This window comes from Ovis canadensis, chromosome 5 (genome assembly GCF_042477335.2).
Source record: "Ovis canadensis isolate MfBH-ARS-UI-01 breed Bighorn chromosome 5, ARS-UI_OviCan_v2, whole genome shotgun sequence".
NCBI classification, from domain to species: Eukaryota; Metazoa; Chordata; class Mammalia; order Artiodactyla; family Bovidae; genus Ovis; species Ovis canadensis.
This window is the reverse complement of record NC_091249.1, coordinates 56,811,072-56,830,836: the sequence shown is the minus strand read 5'-3', so window position 1 is coordinate 56,830,836 and position 19,765 is coordinate 56,811,072. Positions and strand designations below refer to the sequence as shown.

General features: G+C 59.3%; 1 protein-coding gene across 1 annotated transcript; it reads right to left on the bottom strand.

The window, feature by feature from the left end:
• Window positions 1-848: 848 nt before the first annotated feature.
• Window positions 849-19,676, bottom strand: ONECUT3 (one cut homeobox 3). The gene is made up of 2 exons (XM_069592883.1): window positions 18,491-19,676; window positions 849-1,141 (listed from the first exon to the last, which is right to left on the bottom strand). The coding sequence occupies exons 1-2, from the start codon at window positions 19,674-19,676 to the stop codon at window positions 849-851; spliced, it is 1,479 nt and encodes a 492-aa protein (XP_069448984.1).
• Window positions 19,677-19,765: the final 89 nt, after the last annotated feature.

Here is a 19,765-nt window from a genome sequence, read left to right as displayed (position 1 = left end):
GGTCTGTCTCTCCCCGCATCATTCATCAAGGTGCGTAGCGGTAAAGTGCATCCCGGACAGAGGGATGCTGGGACAGAGGCCTCTGGAATTACCCGCTTGTTTGAGCTGCCGTCCCTTCCGGTCCGGGACTGGGTGGGGATGGGAGCTCACCGGTAGCCGCTGCAGGCAGGCCCCTCCCCAGACGTTAAGGCAGGCAATTCTTGGCACAAGGAACCCTGGCCGTCGGGAGAGGCGGCTGGGTTCTTGGCTGTGGGGGCAGTTCTGCCGGCGGACCGGGGGTGGTCCTGGTAGGGGGAGGGAGCGGCGTGAGCATCCAGCTCCACGTGGGCTTTGGCGACTTCGGAAGAGCTGAGTTCTGGGGGAGGGTCCGTGGGGCACCGCTGGAGACGAAGCCTTCCTGCCTCCCTCCTGCGGGCGGGAGCTGGCGAAGGAGTGGCTATTCTTAAAATTCCTTTTTGAAATTACCCGGTTTCTGTTTCTAGTATGTGCTTCTTGACCCGCTTTCGGGACGACACGTGAGCCCTGGTTTTCCTCGAGGTCCCCCGGGCGTCCTGAATTGAAAGGGAGTCGGGGCGCTCCTTTCTGTCACCCCTTTCCCTCTCGGGGGGTGGAGGGCTTCCTTTGGCCTGAAGGGGATGGGGACGGAGGGAGGGGGGACCCTTTTTGTGCACTTGGGCTGGGGGTGTGCTGCGTCCCTTCCCTGGGTGTGGGGGCCCGGTCGGCAGCCCCTCCAGGTGCGCCCTGGGGCGGGTCTCCGGGCCGGCAGGGTGGGAGTTGAGGGGGGGAATGTAGGTTTGGGGGGCAGCGCCCGGGCCGTGGAGGCTGGGAGGGCGCGCAGCTGGGGCGCCTCAGGCCTTGGAGAAGGTGGCGGCAGCGCCGGCGGGGCCCCCGGGGGCAGCTCCGGGCTCCTCGGCCCAGCGGTTCATGCAGCGGCGCCGCGCGTTCATGAAGAAATTGCTGACGGTGTTGAGCTCCAGGCCGAGCTGCTGCGAGATGGTGACCTGCATCTCCTTAGACGGCCGCTTATTCTCCTTGAAGATGGCGATGAGCGTGCGCCGCTGCAGGTCAGTGAACACCAGGCGCTGCTTTTTGGGCTGCAGCGCGCGCTCTTTCTGCTGCTCCTGCTCCTTCCGCTTGCAGGCTGCGGGCGAGCGCGGGCGGGCGGGCCGGCGAGAGGGACGCGGCGCCACCGCGCGGCCGGACAGGAGAAGACAGGCCACGTGTCCCGGAGCACCGAGACATTGGGAAACACAGAAATGCGGGAAACGCGAGAGATGGAGAGACGACACGGGGACAGGGCCAAAAAGACAAGGAGACACAGAGAGCAGGAGGCAGCAAGAAGGCGGTAGGTCGATAGAGACCACCAGTAATGGAAGGAGAAGGGGGCAGACAGTCGTGGGCGGGGAACAGAGACAAAGAGGCAGATGGGGGGTAGGGGAGACAAAGAAGGGGACATAGTGTGAGCACACTTCCACAGGCACGGGTCGTCACACCCTCCCACACCCTTTCTGCATTCTGACCCCCTCCCAGCCTCATGTCCCCAAACTGCCCCTCATCCCCCAAGAATCCTGACCTCAAGGGTACAACTAATGTTGGTGGCTTTCTGCCCTCCCTCCTGCAGCCCACACCTGGGAGATGTTGGAGGAAATAACCCGGAAACCCTACATGTGAGTTATTTGGCTCAGTGTAGACCTGAGTGACTTAGCAGCAGCAGCAGCAGACCTGAGTGAAAGAATCGGTTAATTAATACCTCTTTGCCGGGGGTGGGGTCACAAACCCCAGGAACATCCCCCTGGAATGATGGGGCAACTAGGTTCTCAGAAGACAGGTGACAATCCACGTCTCCTTCCCTGGTGACCTGAGGTCTGATCAGCTTAGGGATCCAGAATCCAGCTAACATGGTCATCCACTTGGTCTGATTCTGATCTCTGAGCCCCTACTCTGGCCTCCCTCCACCAGCAGGCTGAGACCAAGGCCTGGCATCCCTCAGGTCCCCCAGGGAACTTCTGGAGCAGGGGAATTGCAAGACCAACCCTCCCTCTGCCAGAACCACCTGGCCCAGATGATGGGGAAGGCGTAGGAGGCCGCCCTATGGTCAGTGCTTGTGTGCTAAGTCACTTCAGTCATGTCTAACTCTTCTCAATACTATGGACTGAGGCCCTCCAGGTTCCTCTGTCCATGGGATTCTCCAGGCAAGAATGCTGGAGTGGATTCCCATTTCCTTCTCCAGGGGAATCTTCCTGACCCAGGGATCAAACTCATGTTTGCTTGTATCTCCTGCATTGCAGGCAGATTCTTTCCAGTGAGCCACTTGGGAAGCCCCCTGTGGTGGGTAGAAGCTTGCAAAGGAGAAGTGGCAGCATCTGAGTGGTGGAGCTAGGGTGGAGCCTATGGTCGTGCTCCCCCCTGCACCAGCTCCAAAGTGGGCCCCTCTCCTCAATGCTGTGGGGCCAGCGGATGGAAAACATGATCTTCACCAGCCAAAGCTGGCTACCTCCACCTGGGGACTGGCATCAGCAAAAACTCCATCAGGGTCTCAATTCCTTGACCACACACCAGTCAGGGACAGTGGGTGGTGGACGCCCACCCCATCCTGCCTTCCCACAAACCGCTTGCCCCAGCGACTCTGTCACTCCCAGAGTGGCTGGTGGCACGGGCTGTACTAGCAGATCTCTGCTACCAGCCCTGGTAGCCTGCTGGGACCATGTACCAAGCTGGGTTTTTTTTGGTTCCGGAACAGTCTGAACCAGATGACATGCCAGATCAATGTCCACACATGTCCGTAAAAAATAAATGAATGTCCCCTGTGCTGTGGCTCATTTCTTAGTGATGACATCTCCCCCTCTCACCCCCAAGTCCTCCCCTCCGTTTGGACTGATGCACCACTTCCTTCTCTGGCTTCTTCTGACCTGGAACACACAGTGCTTCTAATTGGCTGTTTCAGGTTTCATAATTAAATGAGAGTGGCAGGCAGAGGTTACTGGACTTTTCAGAAAAAAGCTTCTAATAAAGGAGAGAGAGAGAAAGTGAGAAAATGGGAGGACTGGGGACTGATGCTCTCAGAAGAAACAGATAAGACAGGTGCAATTAGAAGTCAGATTCTGGGAGGGGTAAGAGAAAATACTGTATCCATGAAACAAGAACTGGATGCTGTTCAATAGAAAGGACCATGAGAGGGGCAGACAATGCTCTTAGAATTTAAGTATATTATAGCAGGAATAAAGTCAATGTAAGAATTGGGACATAGGAACTTCCCTGGCAGTCCAGTGGTTAGGACTCTGCTTTCACTGCCAAGGGCCCAGGTTCATTCCCTGGTTGGGAAACTAAGATTCCACAAGCCATGTGGCATGGCCAAAAAGTTAAAAAAAAAAAAAAAAAAAGAAGAAGAAGAAGAAGAAGAATTGGAACATAAAGCAAATATCCCTGGAAATATAAGTGGATGCAGAGATGGAAAATGAGGGAAAGATGATAACAAAGTTTGAGGATGAATGTGCAGGTTTGTCATCTGAGCAAGAGGCCATCCAAAACTAGAGAAAGGGAAGCCCAAACAAATTATATCAATATGATTAGAATAATGTGTGTGTGTGTGTGTGTGTGCTCAGTCATGTCCAACCTGTTATGACCCAATGAACTGTGGGCCACCAGGATCCTCTGTCCATGGGATTCTCCGCATCTCTTGTGTCTCCTGCATTGGCAGGCAGATTCTTTACCACTGTACCACCTGAGAAGTAGTTGGAGGATGTGAGAATTCAGTTTAAAAGAGCTCATGAAATGCTCAGTTCAATAAATTAAAAAAGACTCCCTGAAGCTCACCCTTGTGAAATGTCAGGGACCCAGGGTGAAAAGAAGATAAATGCTCCCAGAGAGGAAAGCCACATGCCATTTGGAGAACCAAGAATCAGAGTGGCTTTAGGCTTCTCAAAAGCTAGGAGTCAGTGGAACAATGCCTTCAAAATCCTGAGCAAAATCTATATTCAGCTAGAATTGTGTGCCCAGCCAAACTCAAGCATGTAGGTAGACTAAAGATATAGTCAGACATTCAAGGTCTCCAAAAGTTGACTTTTGCGCACCCTTTTCTCAGAAAGCTATTAGAGGGCATGTTTCATCAACATGAGGAAGTAAATCAAAAAAGGAAGATGTGGGATTCAGGAAATGTGATTCAACCTAGAAGAAAGGAAAAGAGGTATTCCATATGAAGAAGGGAGACCCTGAAAGACAGCAGGACAAAGGCACCAAGGACAAGAGGTCAGCCCAAGATCAGAGCCAGTGCACCAACAGAAGTAGAAAGGGGAGATGTCCTAACAGGTGTTGGTTTTGCATTTTGTTGGAGGATGCGGGAGAGTTTGTGATAGGCAACCATAAATTCCTGGAAGAACAAACAGCTGTACAAGAAAGGAGACAGAAATCCTAGTACTGTATGAGGTAAAACCTAGGAGATGAACCATGTACCAGGCAGCATTTTGTATACAAAGTGGGGAGAGGGAACATTTGTTCATGTTTTATCTGCATAAAGAAACTGATGGGAAAGAGGTTCAGGAGGGAGGGGACAAAGCATACCTATGGCTGATTCATGTTGCTGTATGGCAGAAACCAATGCAATATTGTAAAGCAATTATCCTTCAATTAAAAATAAGTATTAATTTTAAAAGAAAGAAACGCGGAAAGGAAGCACCAGGAACCACCTTGACCTCTCCTTGGAACTGGCCGGCTTGTGAAGCTCACAGGAGGAGGCCACATCCCCATTCTTTTAAGGAAAAGCTGGATCTCAGGCAGCAACATCAGGGAAGAGCCAAAACACAGCCCAGGCCTCTACATTCTTGCCACCTGTTGTGACCTTCAATTCATTCATTCACTCATGCTTTCATTCACTCACTTGGAATTGTTCTCACAAATTCAACATGCATTTATAGGAAGGGCAGAGACACAAACACTTTTCAGAAAGCCTGCAAGAGCTTTCCGCAAGGCCCACACGTCCAAGGCCTTCAATGTGCTGGGTTTTTTTTTTTTTTTCCCATCCTTTAGATAATTCCATAATGCAAGGCTATTCTTTCTTACTCAGAGAAGGTAAGCCACTTGCCCAAAGTCACCCAGCAAGTCCTGGCAGGGACAGGACAGGAGCCAGGGTTGACTGGGAGATGGGAGGGAGGTAAGATGTGGGTCGCCTCTTCCTCACCCACCTCCCTCTTCTCCAATCCAGAGCCGCGTGGGGGTCTCAGAGGCAGAGGCTGGGGGAGGGGGCAGCCACAGCAGAGTCGTGAAAAAACTTCGCGTTTTGTCGATCACAGCAAAAAGAGGCTCAGCTCTGCCCCCCCTTCCTGGGCGTTCAATCTAATTACAGCTCCTCACAGCCCGGATCGATCCAGGCTCCAGTCGGAGCTGTTTACCGCGAGCAGCTTTTGTCACCGCTTCATCCCCCACAGCCCCCAGCGGCGCCGGCCTGGAGGCCCCTGGCCCTGCGTGGGTTTAAGTGCGGGTAGGGGAGGCGGCCCAGAGCGGCCTCCTCCGCCCACCAGATTCCCTTCCAGCATTCAGGATCACCCCAGTACAGCCCTCAAACCGCTGCAGTCCCTGGAGGCAGCCCCAGGAGGAGGAGAGGACAGGGAATGGGCCCCTTTCACAGAAGTGGAAACAGAGGGTGAGAGGACTGACCAGGAAGTAGTCCTGGGGAAGAAGGACCGCTGGGTGGAGCAGCCTGGGGCCTCCCCACCCACGGCCCCCAGACACTGCCCTGCCACTTCTAGGGCTGCCTCTCCAGTGATCTCCCCTGGGGCCCACCACTGGGGCATGCCTAGAAGCCTCCTCCACCATCCCCTGCTCCCCCTGCAGCTCATCCACCTCCATTTCTTCCTCCCCGTCAGAGTCGCTTGTACCTCATCGTGCCCTCCATCACCTCTGCTTCTGACACCTCCACCATCACCATCTCCTCCATCTGCATCGCTTCCACCTCCGCTGCCTCTTCTGCCCTCACCTCCTCTCCACCACCATGGTGCCCACCTACCATCATCACCTCCATGACTTCCACCTTCACCAATTCTACCAGCATCGCCTCCTCCTCCACTATGCCACCACCACTCCTGCCCAGTCTGCCTCCATCACCCCATCAACACCACCTCTGCCCCCATCACTTCCTCCACCTGCACTCCTCACACCATCCATTTTATCACTTCCAGAACTGTCTCCTCCGATAGCCTCACTTGTACCATCAAACCCCATCCTAGGGCTCACCCTGTATGTGACTAGCACAGGGAGCACACAGCCCAGTCCCCTTACCAGGGCCTCCCAGCTTGTGGTGGGGGGACAGGGAGGGGCTCCAGACTCAGGCCCACACCACGCACCATGGTTGCCATGACAGCGCAGGTGGAGCCAGCTGGGCTGGCTTGTGGGATTCTGGGGGGTTTCTCTCTGGGACCCAGGGAGTCAGTTCCTTTACAAGGCCTGCTTCAGTCTCAAGTGCAAAACTGGCACCCTCTGCCTCCTTCAAACATTTTTCAGCGTGCCATCAGCTATCCGCCCCTCCTCGTCTCATTCGACCCCTTACCCCCACGGTCTCTCGGTTCTCTTGTCCTCCTGCTGCCCCGGCTCAGCTCACAGCTTCGCAGCCACACTGGTTTCAGCCCGGGCACAGTCCAACCTCAGGCCTTTGCAACTGGCTGTCACCTCTGCCTGCATCGCTCTTCTCCACGTTTCTTCATGGCTCCCTCCTTCTAATCTTCACTCAAGCTCTCATCTCATCTCATCTGTGAGGGCCATCCTGACCCCCCTCTCCAATTTAATTCTGCAAACTCTCTCCCTGCTCAGCTCTTTTCTTCCTTTTCCCCTGACAGTATTTACCATTCTCTCAGGGAGTGAGGGTTCTGGCTCCAACTTTCTCTCCTGTCCGCCCTCCGTGACCCCAGGGACGGAGAATCTGATACTCAGAGCCAGATTCCATGATCTTAGAGCATCCAGGGTCCCCATCTTGTTGCTGTCAGTCATGTTGGAATCCAGGGATGAGGAGGGTCTGGGGCTGGCTCCTGGGAGTCCCGGAGGAGATCCAAGGGGATACAAAAGAGGCCCCTTTCCAAATTAGCCTGCTCCTAGGGCGCCCCTCAAGGGCTGCTGCTGCTGCTAAGTCACTTCAGTCATGTCCGACTCTGTGTGACCCCATAGACAGCAGCCCACGAGGCTCCCCCGTTCCTGGGATTCTCCAGGCAAGAACACTGGAGTGGGTTGCCATTTCCTTCTCCAACCCTCAAGGCTAAGTGTGGGCTTTTCTATCGGTCCGACCCGAGTTTCCCTGCTGTGACCGGCAGGAGGCTGTGGTCTCCACCTCAGCACAGGGCGGGGCTTCGGGAAGCATGGTCAGCCAGGCTGGGTTGCATCTGGGCGGCGATGGCAAAGGGAGGTAAGTGGGGGTCACCTTCAAGTTCCCTTTCATTTCAGACTCTCTGAGGCTTGCTCCCACAGCACCTCTGTCCCTCCTGCCTCCTGCCGTTCTAGGAAGTTGCTTACCTCCAGGAGCCAAGGGGGCAGTCAGACCCAACACCCCTGGGTTACTGCCCGGTACCTGCCTCTGAGCTTGTTTCCTCACATGGAAAATGGTCTTAGTCATGAGCCCTGCCTTGCCAGGCTCTGCGAATGGGTTTAGCCAGGAAGGTCCTGAATAGGGTAACGGCACTGAGCTGGGGCTCTCAGCTCCCATCTGGGGGTGCAGGGGAGGGGCTAGGTTCCAGCCCCCACTTGCAGTGCAGCTGTGAGGTGCCTCCCCACCTCAGGACATGCCTCAAGCCTCAGCACCTTCCCAGGAATCTTCCTGGAGAGGGGAGGGATGCAGAGGCCAAGGTTCGGAGCAGGACTGCCTCAGCCAAAGAACTCCTACACATCCCTCAAGGCCCAGACTCAGTGGCCCTTGCCCCAGTAAACTCTTCCCCTCACCCTCAGCAGAGCCCCAGTTCCCTCCCCTGGGAGCCCTCTGATGTCCAGCACAGAGTGGATCCACAGAAGGCTGTGGGCCGGCTGTGTCTGTCCACTGACTGACGCCCCTCCCCACTGTGGGTGGCTGAGGACTAGCCCAGACTGGAAGACCCCACACAGGGAGACCTGGTGGCCACTGCCCTGGAGAGCCAGGTAAGGCAGCGGGACCCCAGGAGCACCCTGTCTGCAGTCGGCCAGGGAGAAGCTGGGGCCCTGGATTCAGTCACCCCCTCAGTGGGTGGCAAGAACCAGGCCCCTACTGGGGGGAGCTGGGGTTGCACCTGTTAGCTCCCGTCTGACCCACACCTGCCGCCTTCCCCCTCCTTCTCCCCAGACACCTCCTCTCCTCTCCTCCTTTCCTTCCCCTTCTCCCGCCAGTTTCCCCCTCCCCTTCAGGTTCCTCAGCATCTTCCTCCTCATCCTCTCCCTCCTCCTTCCATTTCCTCCTCCAGAGGCCCGCTGTGGTCCACCAGGGTGACCTGGAGAAGGAGTGGCCCCGCTATGCCTGTCTGGGGCCATCCCTAACCCAGCCAGCTGACCACATGGGCTGTCTGTCCCTGTCTGTTGGGTGTGCCTGTGTGAGGACGCACAGGGCCCGGCCAGATGGACAGAGGTGTGAGAGGGAGGTGGTGTGTGCAGTGCACTTTGCTGCACTGGGAGGGTGTCCATGCGGAGCAGACCACGAGTGTGAGTGACAGCAAGTGACCTATGATGGTAGGCAGGGCCCTGGGTGTGACAGGTGGATGGGAGGGACAGTGCGGGAAGGCTCAGAGGATGAGGCCGGTCAGTGGGCAGTACGGGAAGATGCAGGGGCCAGCAGACCTCAGTGACCTTTCCTTGCAGGTGGCCTGGAGGGTGTAGGGGACACAGCGTGGACGTCAGATGGAGGGTGCTATGTGAAGAGTCAAGGGCGTAATGTGACTTCTGGGTGTGACAGCCAGTGTGGATGGCCCTGAGCCCATGGGGTCTGAGTGTACAGAATGCAGGATGGGCCACCGAGACCCTAGGGCAGTTCTTGTCTGCTCTTGTCCTAGGACTGCTAGCTGCCCCCCCGCCACCGCCACCCTGTCCTTCCCGGTCAGCAGGCTCCAGGGGCCAAGTGACCCTTCGCATACACTCTGTGGTTTATGACCCTGGTCCTGATGTCCCCATCCGTCCATGGAAGTGGGGGTCCCACCGCACAGCGGTCCAAACGCAGGCCAGGGTGGGCCTGCAGCCGCCACTCCTCCCTTCACTAGCACTTTCTCTACACACTTATCAAGCGCCTACTGTGTGTGCTGTTTGGATGGCTTTGCTGGGGAAAGCAACGAGTAAGATGGATGCAGCCCCCGCCTGAAGCGATCTGATGTGATGACATGCTAGCCAAACAATCAGAGATACAGGGAGACCATGGCTGTCCTGATGTGCAGCGGGGGTGGAGGCGGGTGTGGGTGGGCTATTTGTAGGGGAAGACCTGAGGCTGGCTGGGTGGGAACAGATCTGGGCATGGAGGGCAAAATAGGAGGCCGAGCTTGACATCTGGGGACAACGGGGGAGAGGCATAGTGAAGCCCAGGGAGACGAGGCAGGAGCCAGGCTCGCACTAGAAGGGTGACACCCCCCAAGAAAGGCTGGGTTTGACAGGAGAGGACAACAGCCAGACGATGGCCCCCAAAATCAGCGACCTAGGAGCGTTGTCTCAGTCCCTGTGTCGCACTCTGTGCTGTGTTAAGGTCCTCAAAGAGTTGCTCTTGTCGGTCCCCTGCGCCCTGGCCTCGCAAGCCTATACCCCACAGTGTCCATCCACCTGGGGACAGGTTGGGGTGTGGGAGCAGGAGCTGGATTCGCTGTCCCCTCCTTCCAGCCACCTTCTGAGCTCACCTCAGCTTCTTGGAGCAGACAATTCAATACGGAGCCAGGTCCCCGGCTGGGATGATGACTGGTTTCCTTGGCGACACATCCCACCCTGGCCACCAGCTGCCCAGCCCCAGATGTGGGGCACATTGATACACCCACCTGGTGGTTTGTCCCCACTGGGCTGTCTGCCTTGAGCATTCCCCGCTGGCCTCCCCTGGCCAGAGACAGTGAGTGACTTGCCCAAAGTCACACAGTGAGCCACTAGGAGGGGAGCTGAGCACATTCATACCTCCATCCTCTTTATCCACACCCTGCATCACTGTGGGCCCCAGTTAGAGGTTCTCATGGATGGGGGCCGAGTCATCTCCAGGGAAACCAAGGACCCTCTGGAAGCCTCAGCAGCCCCCTCTGCCTCTGCTGCCTCCCGGATCTCCACATCGACTCCTTCCTTCCTCTTCTGCCCTGCTCGCCAGGTCCACACCTCCCATCTCCCAGCGTCTGAACCACCTTGGCTGTCGCCCAGCCTCCCTCCCTCCCTCCCTCTATCCCTCTCCCCTCTCCTTCTCCTGATGGGATTTTAATGGCCGCATTTTCAAATTAGTTCTGAGCCTTTCAAAGACTTATCAGAGAAATGAGCATTTCCACTGGACTCTGGGCTGCCCGTGGTGGGGGCGGGGGGGGGGGTTCCATCTGGTGGTTGCAATACCTGTGACGGGGGACGCTGGGGGTGTCCAGGGGCAACTCTCACGCCTTGAACCCCCTCCCCATTCAGGCACTGCGGGCGGGGGGTTGGGGGGGCAAACCGCATCAGTGCGCACACAGAGCTTTTATTAAAAAAAAAAAAAAAAACAACTGTTAACAGTCACAGCGGCCAGCAGTTGGAAATGGATTTGAAAAAGATGACAGGAAAGGAACCGGTGATAAGAAAAAGCGTAGAGAGGCCAGCGCACAAAAGGGAGGGGTGGGGGGAAGCGCAGAAAAGGGAGGGGTAGGGGAAGCCAGCATCTCAGTGACTGGAAAACTCAGCCACAGATAAATTCACTAGCGAAATGGTGGCAGTGCACGTGCGCGCTGCGGCCTGGGGCCAACCGCAAACCATCTGAAACCACCCAGGTGTCCACCGGGCGGGGAGGTGGTTGAAAAATGGAGAGAACGGCCAAAGAGAATATTACGCAGCTGGCAAAAGGGCCTCCGAGGCTCTCTCTTTCCTGATGTGGATGTTCCATGTCAGGAAGCAAAAGCACAGAACTGCGGGGGCGTGGGGGGTGGGTGGTCTTTCGGTGATATTTTTTTAAAAGAGGAAAAAGAAAAGAACGTGCATTAGGGGTGCTGGATTAAGTGTCACCTCTCTTTACCAGGAGAAATAGAAACTGAGATTTATAGAAAGGAGGACTTGGCGAGTGTGTCCGTTGTTTGGGGAAAAAAAATAATACAGCATTTTTTAAAAGGACAGGCTGGGGAGGCAGAAGACAGGCGGGGGGCAGGGGTGAGCAGGGTCTTTGTCGAGGTTCCCCAACGCACGGCAGCTTTTTTCTTTATCCGCTTTGTGCTTCAGCCGGCTGCGGATTCTAGTCTCCATCTGGGGAAACGGAAGTGATCAGGGGACAGGCCTTGTCCACGGTCACGGGCTCGAGCTGCCGCCGGCCCGTGCCTCCCTCTCTGGGAGCGCCCTGTGTCCCCCGCGCTGAACCGTTTGCGTTCCAGGCGCAGCGACCCGAGCGAGCGCACAGTCGAGCATGCCAAGTCCAACGACGCCTTGGGTTGGGCCGGGAGGGAGGCGAACCCAGACACGGCTACCCCTGGGTGAGATGTGATTTCCCCCCTAGTGGTGGGATGCGAGCGCCGCCGGTGACCCTACTGGGACGCCGCGGGGGTGCAGTGCCAGTGATCCAGTCTCCTTACACTGGGCCGCGCGCGTTCACCTCCCGCCGAGCTGTAGAAGGCAGGTGCACGCTAGAGCCTTTCGGGTTTCGGAGATCCCACGTCCGCCGGACAGAAGGGCGGAACGCGGCGGCCCGGGTTTTGCACTCGGCGGCTTGGCGGGCACTGCGGGGCGGCGGCGGCCTGGGGCAGTGGGAAAAAAGGCACTTACCAGGCCCCCAATTGCCCACCCCGTCACCGCTCGCGAACGCGACCTTCTCCCAACCCCCAAGCGCTAGGGAGTAGGGTCGGACAGCAACTGCCTGGAAGCAGGTGTGGAGGAGCAGTGGTCAGGCGGCCCAGCTGCAGGTCCATGAATAATTCCTGGCGGCTCGCGGCGGTTTCAGGGGAGAGAAGCGCGTTCTTCCCCACACCCTCAGCGCCCGGTGCTGCCTCCAATAGCCAGACCCGACTTGAGCCGGAGACTGCGCTCTCTTGTCCTAGCGTGGACGTGGCGCCTACTTGTGTCCCGTGAGGACCTACCCGCACATCCCCGTTCCTTTGCATCTCCGCTTGAGTTCCCCATGCGCCTCTACACTGCGTCCCCGGGACGTCTACACTTCCGTCCTTTCTCTCCGGCGGCCCGGCGCCAATCATGGACGCCCTACTGGTCCGTTTCCTTCTGCCAATCTGTGGCTTGGTGCTGTGACTCTTTAGGTCTAAGCCCTTCGCCCACTCCCACATCAGTCCATAGTGCAAGACAACAGCGGCAGGAGGGACCCTGCCCTAATCTCACCCTGACCCCAGCCACATCCTGGCCCCATCCGCATACCAGCCCCACTCACATCCACACCTATTTGGCCGTGGGGAAACTGAGGCCGCAGGTGCCCCAGGACACCCCAAGGTCAGATGGGTCTCCCAGGCTGGTCCTGGCTCCTGACCAGCTTTTCTCCTCCCCTAGGAGCACAGCCTTCCTTAGTGATCGAGGGCCATACTTAATTAAAAACTTGATTCAAACCAGCCTAAGCTGCCCTGGTTAAGCCGAGCTCACTGCTACACACAAAGACTCCGGCCGTAAGGGCCGGCCTCCATCCTTACAGCAGCTCTGGCTTCCCGCCTCCCAGCCTTTGTCCTTGGTGTTTCCACCCGCACTGAGGCAGAACAGAAAGTCGCCTCCACTTCTGGAATCTGGAGAGTGACCAGGCATGGTATTAAGAAGAGGAATGGTGAGCCCCTTCCAGTTGCAGAGAGGACTCCAGGGGAGGGGGTGGAGCCTGGAGACCAGAGTGGAGGAGGCAGCTGCCAGAGGTGGCTTACTCAGACTAGAGTGGTGATGATTGATAGCGGGCCGGGCGTCGGCGGTGGGGGGAGGCTAGGGAAAATGGCCATGTCTTGGTGAGCCCTAGGATTTTCAGCTAAGGAGACTTCAGAATAAAGAAGCCAAAGGCCATTTCCAGGACCTCTGTGTGCTTTTCTGTGATGTGGGGGTGACCGTCCAGTCTCAGGCAGGAAGGAGTTCTCTGACCTGGGGTCCAGGGAGGCTGGACATTCACTGACCCAAATTTCCCCCCGAGGGTCGGCAGCCAGGAGAAGCAGAAGCAGGTGGCTCTGTGTTCAGCAGGAGATCGCTGGGACTCGACCTCCACCCCCCATCTACCCCCTACCCCGCCGAGGGTCTCTGGTGGTCCCTGGGGGAGCTCCCATGGGCACAGGAGTCTGTCCAACTCTGTGTCAGGAGAAAAGTGCAGGCCTTCCCTCCTGGCCCAAGCATCACCCAAGTGTTTGTAAGCTGGACCTGGATGTAACCTGGAGAGCCTTCCTCCTAGTCCTGGCCTCAGTCCACTGAGTTCCCCTCCCAGCCTTTGTCTCTGCTGGACCCTGAGTGGGATAAGAGCCTGAGCCACTCAAGCCCCACTTACTGCCAGCTCCACATCTCCCTGCTTGTGCAGCTTCGCGCAAGTGGCAAGTGCATCCCTTTCAGCCGTGGCTCGGCGGTCTGTAAAGTGGGCTCATTATCTGAACTGGCTTAAACAGTCCCTCATTCCTAGGGGAGGGGAGGGCTCTGAGCACCCCACACAGCCCCCTCCCCATCTGACAGCCCAAATCAGGGAACCTGGGCAGGGAGCTGGCACAACTCCACTTGGGGCTTGTGTTCTAGAAGGGGGGCTAGTGTGGGGGCCCCTGGCATCATACCAGACCCACAAGGCTCTGGTACCCACAGCCCCAGACAGCCTCCCCGTACTCCTTGTTTCTCGGGGTGGGGTCTGCAGTGGCCCCTCTGGGTCCCAGACCCCCTTCCAGCACCCCTGCCCACTCTCTGTGGGTTCCATGAAGCACAGATTGCCGGTGGCAACCCGGGTCTTCCCTACAAACTAGGAGATGTGGGTGTGAGCAGGTGAGGGTGAGTAAGCAATGTGGCCTCAGGGTGCAGGTTCTGTGAATGTGTCCTCAGGGGTTCTGGTGGTGGAGGGGGGAGGAATGGATTGATAAGAAAAACCTCAACAAGCACCTCGGAGGTGGCACTTGATTCTGTCCATTTCTCTGATGAGGAAACTGAGACTCAGACTTTTGCCCAGCATGAGTTAGTGATAGAACGCAGGTGAGGCCAGTTCTCCAAGTTCTCAGCTATGATGTCTTTCCTAAAGGGTCTGTAAGAGGTATGGGCCCTTGTGGTTGCTTCAAGGTCAAGTTTTACAGAAGGTATTCTTGCCTGGAGAATCCCATGGACAGAGGAGCCTGGCGGGTCACAGTCCACAGGGTCACAAAGAGTCGGACACGACTGAACGACCTCACTTTCACTTTCACATTGGCCTTTGAGGGGTGGGGTGGGCAGAGCATTTATGGGGTATGGGTAGTAGTCCTCCCAGAGTAGACCTCTGAGTTGAGTCTCTTCAGCCTAGGAAAGCCTCCACCCCACCTGCCCGCCAGCTTTTCAACACCTGATGGTGGATACAGAATGGGTGGGGGACAGGCCTGTCCTAGTCTGGGGGGAGGGGTGGTTGGGGCAGTTTCCCCTTCCATCACTGTCCCCCCCCAGACTCCCAACCGCTGGTCACTGCCCTCACTGTGCCCACCAGCTTCAGCTCCAGAAATAGCTCCCTCCCTGCCTCAGTTTCCCCCACTAGCGTCTCCCTCATCCTTCAGGGATTCTGGGTTCAGGGCTCACTAGTGAGCCAGGAGGAGAGGGCCCTTCCTTCAATCGCCACCATCTGATATTTTATATATATTTTCTGATCAGTTACAAAAAATACTTTTCCTCCGGAGTTGCAATTTAAACAATATTTGAAGACGGCCGAAGTTATCGACCAGGCGGCGGTGATGAATTAGAGCCGGTAATTCGAATTCATCGACCACCCCGCCCCCGCAGAGAAGTCCGTCAGCCCCTCCCCCAGCCCCTCTCCCGTAATTACCGTTTGAGACAGAGTCTTCCAAGGGAGGGCTTCGAAGAGGTGGCGGCTAGGAAGCTGCGGGGTTCTAAGGACCCTGGGGGTGGAGCAGGGTGAGACCCCACCAGGGCAGTAGGGTTGGGGCCTTGCAGGATGGGCCGTCCCCAGAATCTCAGAATTCAGACCCAGAGCCTGTCTCCCCGAGTGCACACATTTTACAGACGGGTAAACTGAGTCAGAAAGAACAGACAGGTCTGGGAGCAATGGAGTGGGGAACCCTGAGGTCTACCTGGCCAGATTTCTTGGATGCTTCAAAAGAAAGAAATCCCCCTTCAGTCCTCAACCCCAGAGGACTGCCGGCTCCACATCCCCCTGCTTGTGCAGCTTCGGCAAGTGCGTCCCTTTCAGCCCTGGCTCGGTGGTCTGTAAAGTGGTTTCATTATCTACTGGCTTAAACAGTCCCTCATTCCTGGGGAAGGAGAGAGGTGGAGGAGCTGGGAGCCGTCAGGTTCCAGACGAGTGACCCCAGCGGCCGTTGGGAGCCCTCACCTCGCGTTTCCAGTCTCCTTTTCTGCCTCTTTGTCTCTGTTTGTCTTTCTCACTGTTTTTACCACTCTCTGTCTCTCCCTACCTACTTCTGTGTCTTTCTGCCTGTCTCTGCGTGTGTCTTTCTCCGTCCTTACCGCCTCGTGGTCCAGGGCGGTGGGGAGGACACCCCGACGGGGCGCCCACAGCAGCTGGGCCAAGAAGCGAGGCCGGAGACCCAGGCCCGCAAGCGCGCGGGGGTGGGCCTGGGGCGCGGAGCTGCCGGTCGGCCCGGGGATGGCGGGCGGCTTTCGCTGGGCTCAGGATGGGGCCTGGGGAGGAGGAAGGGCAGTGAGTGCGGCTTGCCGGGGTCGGACTGTGCTGGTCGCCGTCCTGGAGGCGCCTCAGGCTGTCGCGTGCAGGGCGGTGCGTGGGGGAGGGATGAGCCAGGCCGCCTCCCCCTAACCGCTGCGATTTGCCGCCACTTAACTGCTTTTCATTTGCGCAGCGACCGGAACTAAAGGCCTGTCGACCGGTCGGCTCCTAATTACCCCACGGCCCAGCCACCTCTAACATTCTAAGCCCAGCCCGGCGCTCTGGACGCGGCCCTGAGAACGCCCAAGGTGCAGCAGGTGCCCAGGGCCCGGTGTGCGGACCAGGCGGGGCGGCAGGGTCACAGAGTGGGCAGGGGCCTGGGGAAACAACGGAAACAGGCCAGGTGTCGCGGTTCAGTGTCCCCTGGACCTGAGCACGTGCCAGGCCCTGCCCTCGGCCCCTGCATTTCCCCTAGGGGGCCCCAGACGGTCGCTATTCTGAGTCCCAGTACAAATGGGGAAACCGAGGCTCAGAGAGGCGAGGAGGCTCTCTACTGCCACCGAAATCAGGGAGGCCCGGCGGGATGCAAGCGCGGGCTTACTTCCCGACCGCCCTCCCCTGCCGGTTGGCGCTGCCCTCCCACAGCAGCACCCCCACAGGGACTTCTCCCCTGGGGTTTGCCAGTCTAAGACGCCCTGAACAATCTCTTGGATGGCCCCAAAATGTGCCATTCGAATGCCACAAATGGGTTCTGTTTCTTACATGATGTGACAGTGGAATTTAAAAAAAGGAAACTGGTGTGTGTCCTTTGGGCACACATGTGTCAGACACAATGTCCCCAAAATACATGAGCTGGGGAGGAGGCCAAAGGTGGCCAGAGTGGCGGTAAGTCAGACCTCACCAGTGACCCCATTCGACAAGGGCCTCTTAGTAGCTGTGGTGTTGGAACTCTGCCTTTGGCCCGCTCCCTAATGTCACCTGCATCATGCGCACACGGCAGGTCATGACTGTGCATTGGTGTGCTTGAGTGTCTCCTATGAACACACCTGTGTCACTGCATGTGTCAAGAGGTGGGTGGGGCAGGACAGAGTGGATCCTGTCCTCAAACAAGACCGTCCAGGTTCCTGACGCCATTTCTAACATTTCATGGCAACCTCCCCACACACTTGGTCACCTGCCACATGAAAGGAGGATTTATTCCCCAACGTGGGGGATGAAGGAAGCCCATCAGAGGCTCAATCACCTTGTTCTGCAGAGGGGAAACTGAGGCAAGCGTGTAGGTGCAGGGCCCCCAGGTTGTCCAGGTTGCCTGGAGGAGGGGAGCAAATAACATGGACCCTTCTCCATCCCCCACTGGCACCCCAGTCTTCACAGCAGAAGGCTACAGACACAGCCAAATCCCTCCCATCCTCCCTGCTCCAGGGGCGGCTGGTTGAGCCCTACCCCGCTCCATCCAGCCCCTCTCGCCCCTGTGCACAGAAGCGATCGATCAGGTGCCTGGGGCTGCTATTGTCCCCATGGCTGGGGCGGCTGCAGCCCCTCCCCGGAATGGCCAGGAAAAGACCCCCCCACCCACCCAAGCCAGGCCACCACGGTGAGAGTAGGGGCTCTCCTGCACTCCCCCCACTCAGCAGAAGGGGTCCTGGGTGGCGGCTGGCTGGGGGCAGGTGTGGACCCTGCTGTTGTCAGCTGGGAGAGAGAAGAGGGTCAATGAGCATCAGTGGGAGTAAGATGAGGAGGCAGAGAGAGGTAGAGAGGGAGCAAGACAGAGAGGGCGAGGGAGAATGAGACAGGGAGGGAAATGCGGATGAGCAAAGAAACAGATACCAGTTTGCCCCGACAGAGAGTGTAGAAATGAGAGAAACACAAAATGGAAAAGAGAGGCGGGTTCGGTGCGCGCACTCGAGCCAGGAGCAACCGCGCGGGGAGGGCGGCCGGCCGGCTGGGGTGTGAAGGCCTCCGGGCCGCGGGTCCCCCGGGCCGCCCCTCCCCCGCCCGTTCTCGGGTGACCTTTGCCAGCGGCCGGAGGGGGGAGGGGGCTATCGATCGCGGAGGCCCAGCTACAAAGAAGCGCGCGCTGGGGCCGGGGGCTGAGCGCGGGCCCGGCTCTGGCTGCGGAGGCGCCGGTGTTCGGTGCACGGTTCCTACACTCTGCCCCCGGAGCGGGAGGCGCAGCGAGGGGCCGTTCGGGGGGAGGGGGGTGGCACTCCGAGCTGAGAGCGGCGGCACGTCTGGATCACACCCCCACCCCGCCACACATTTACACACACACACATCACACACAATGAGCGACCCTGCTGGCAACTTGCGGACCCTCCGGCAGTCTGAAGGGACCCAGGGACCCCACTCCCAGTTCCTGGAGGGACTGAGCCCGAGTGTAGACTCCGGTAGGGGAGGGAAGGCGGCACAGTCTTTTCCCCCCTTTTGGTGACGGTATAGACGGGCAGTGGCGAAGATTGCGCTCTCATATCCTGCAAGGGAGTCCCTAGCGGGCGGCGGAGTGCCAGGCCACCAAATGGGGAGGGGGCCGGGGCTCTCCGCCGACGCACTGCCTGGTGCTAGGGAGCTCCTCAGAGCAGGACCCCTAGGGTCGGGGGGTGCGCGCTGAGCTCCTACCTGCCAGGCGCAGCGCCGACATGCGCTGGAACTCGGGCTCCTGCAGCCACTTCCACATCCTGCGGAAGGTCTCACGGCCCGATTTGAGCTTGCTCCAGGGCTTGGGGTTGCGCAGCAGGTCGGAGAGCGTGCCCTGCGAGCGGCACAGGATGCGCTGCGCGAAGATGGCCTGCGGGATGCTGTAGCGCTTCAGCTCCGCCGTGATGCGCTGCGCCACCTCCTTGGTGTTGATCTCCTCTGCCGCCGCGCCCGCCCCGGGGCCGCCGCCGCCCGCGGCCGGGCCGCCGCCGCCCGCGTGAGACCCGTGCGCTCCAGCCGCCGCCAGCCCGCCCAGCGGCGCCAGCAGCCCCGCGGTGCTCCCGCCACCCGCGCCGCCGCCGCTGCCGCCGCCTCCGGACAGCCCGCGGGCCAGCGCGTCCTCCGCGCGACCCAGCAGCGCGGCGTGCGGCTCGAAGGCGGCGGGCGGCAGCAGCTTGTCCCCGGCCAGGTGGCCCGGCGCGCCGTAGGCGGCCAGCGGCGGGGGTGGCGGCGGCGGCGGGGGCTGCGGGGCGCCGTGCAGCGCGGGCGGCAGCGCATTGGGCAGCGGCGACAGCGGCGACCCCATGGCGGGCAGTTCCTTGCCGTAGGGCCCGTAGAGGTGGCCCACGGAGGCGAGCGCCGCGCGCTCGTCGCGCATGAGGGTGAAGCTGCCGCTCACACTGGCCGCCAGGCGCTGCGGCGGGGGTGGCGGGGGCGGCGCTGCGGCCGGGTGCGGGTGCGAATGGGGGTGGCCGCCGTGCGCCCCGGCTACGGCCGCGGCCGCCGCATGCTGGTGGAACTTGTCCGCCACGGCTGCGAGCGGTGGCAGGTGCTGCAGCGGCGTGAGCGTCGTGTAGGTGCCGCCCAGGCCCGGCGCCTCGCAGGCCATGCCCATGGCCGGGTGCAACGGGCCGGCCAGCTCCCCGCGGAAATCAGCGCCGCCGCCCGCGCCGCTCGAGCCGCCCGCGCCCCCGGCGCCCCCGCCGCCGCCGCCGCCGCCGCCGTCCAGCAGGCTCGCCATGCCGGCCACTAGGCCGGGGCGTCCGGGCGCCACCAGGCCGCGGTGCTGCGCCGCTGCCGAGCGCGCGTGGCTCGGGCTTAGCAGCTCGCCCGCCTGCGCGTGGGCCACGCCGTGCAGGCCCCCCAGGCTCTCCAGGCTCAGCTCCATTCTCGGCCGCCGCGCGCGGACTCCTCGCCGGCTCGGCCGCCCGCCCGCCGCGCGCGCTCTTCCGCGCCGGCCCGGCGCGCTCAAAGCCG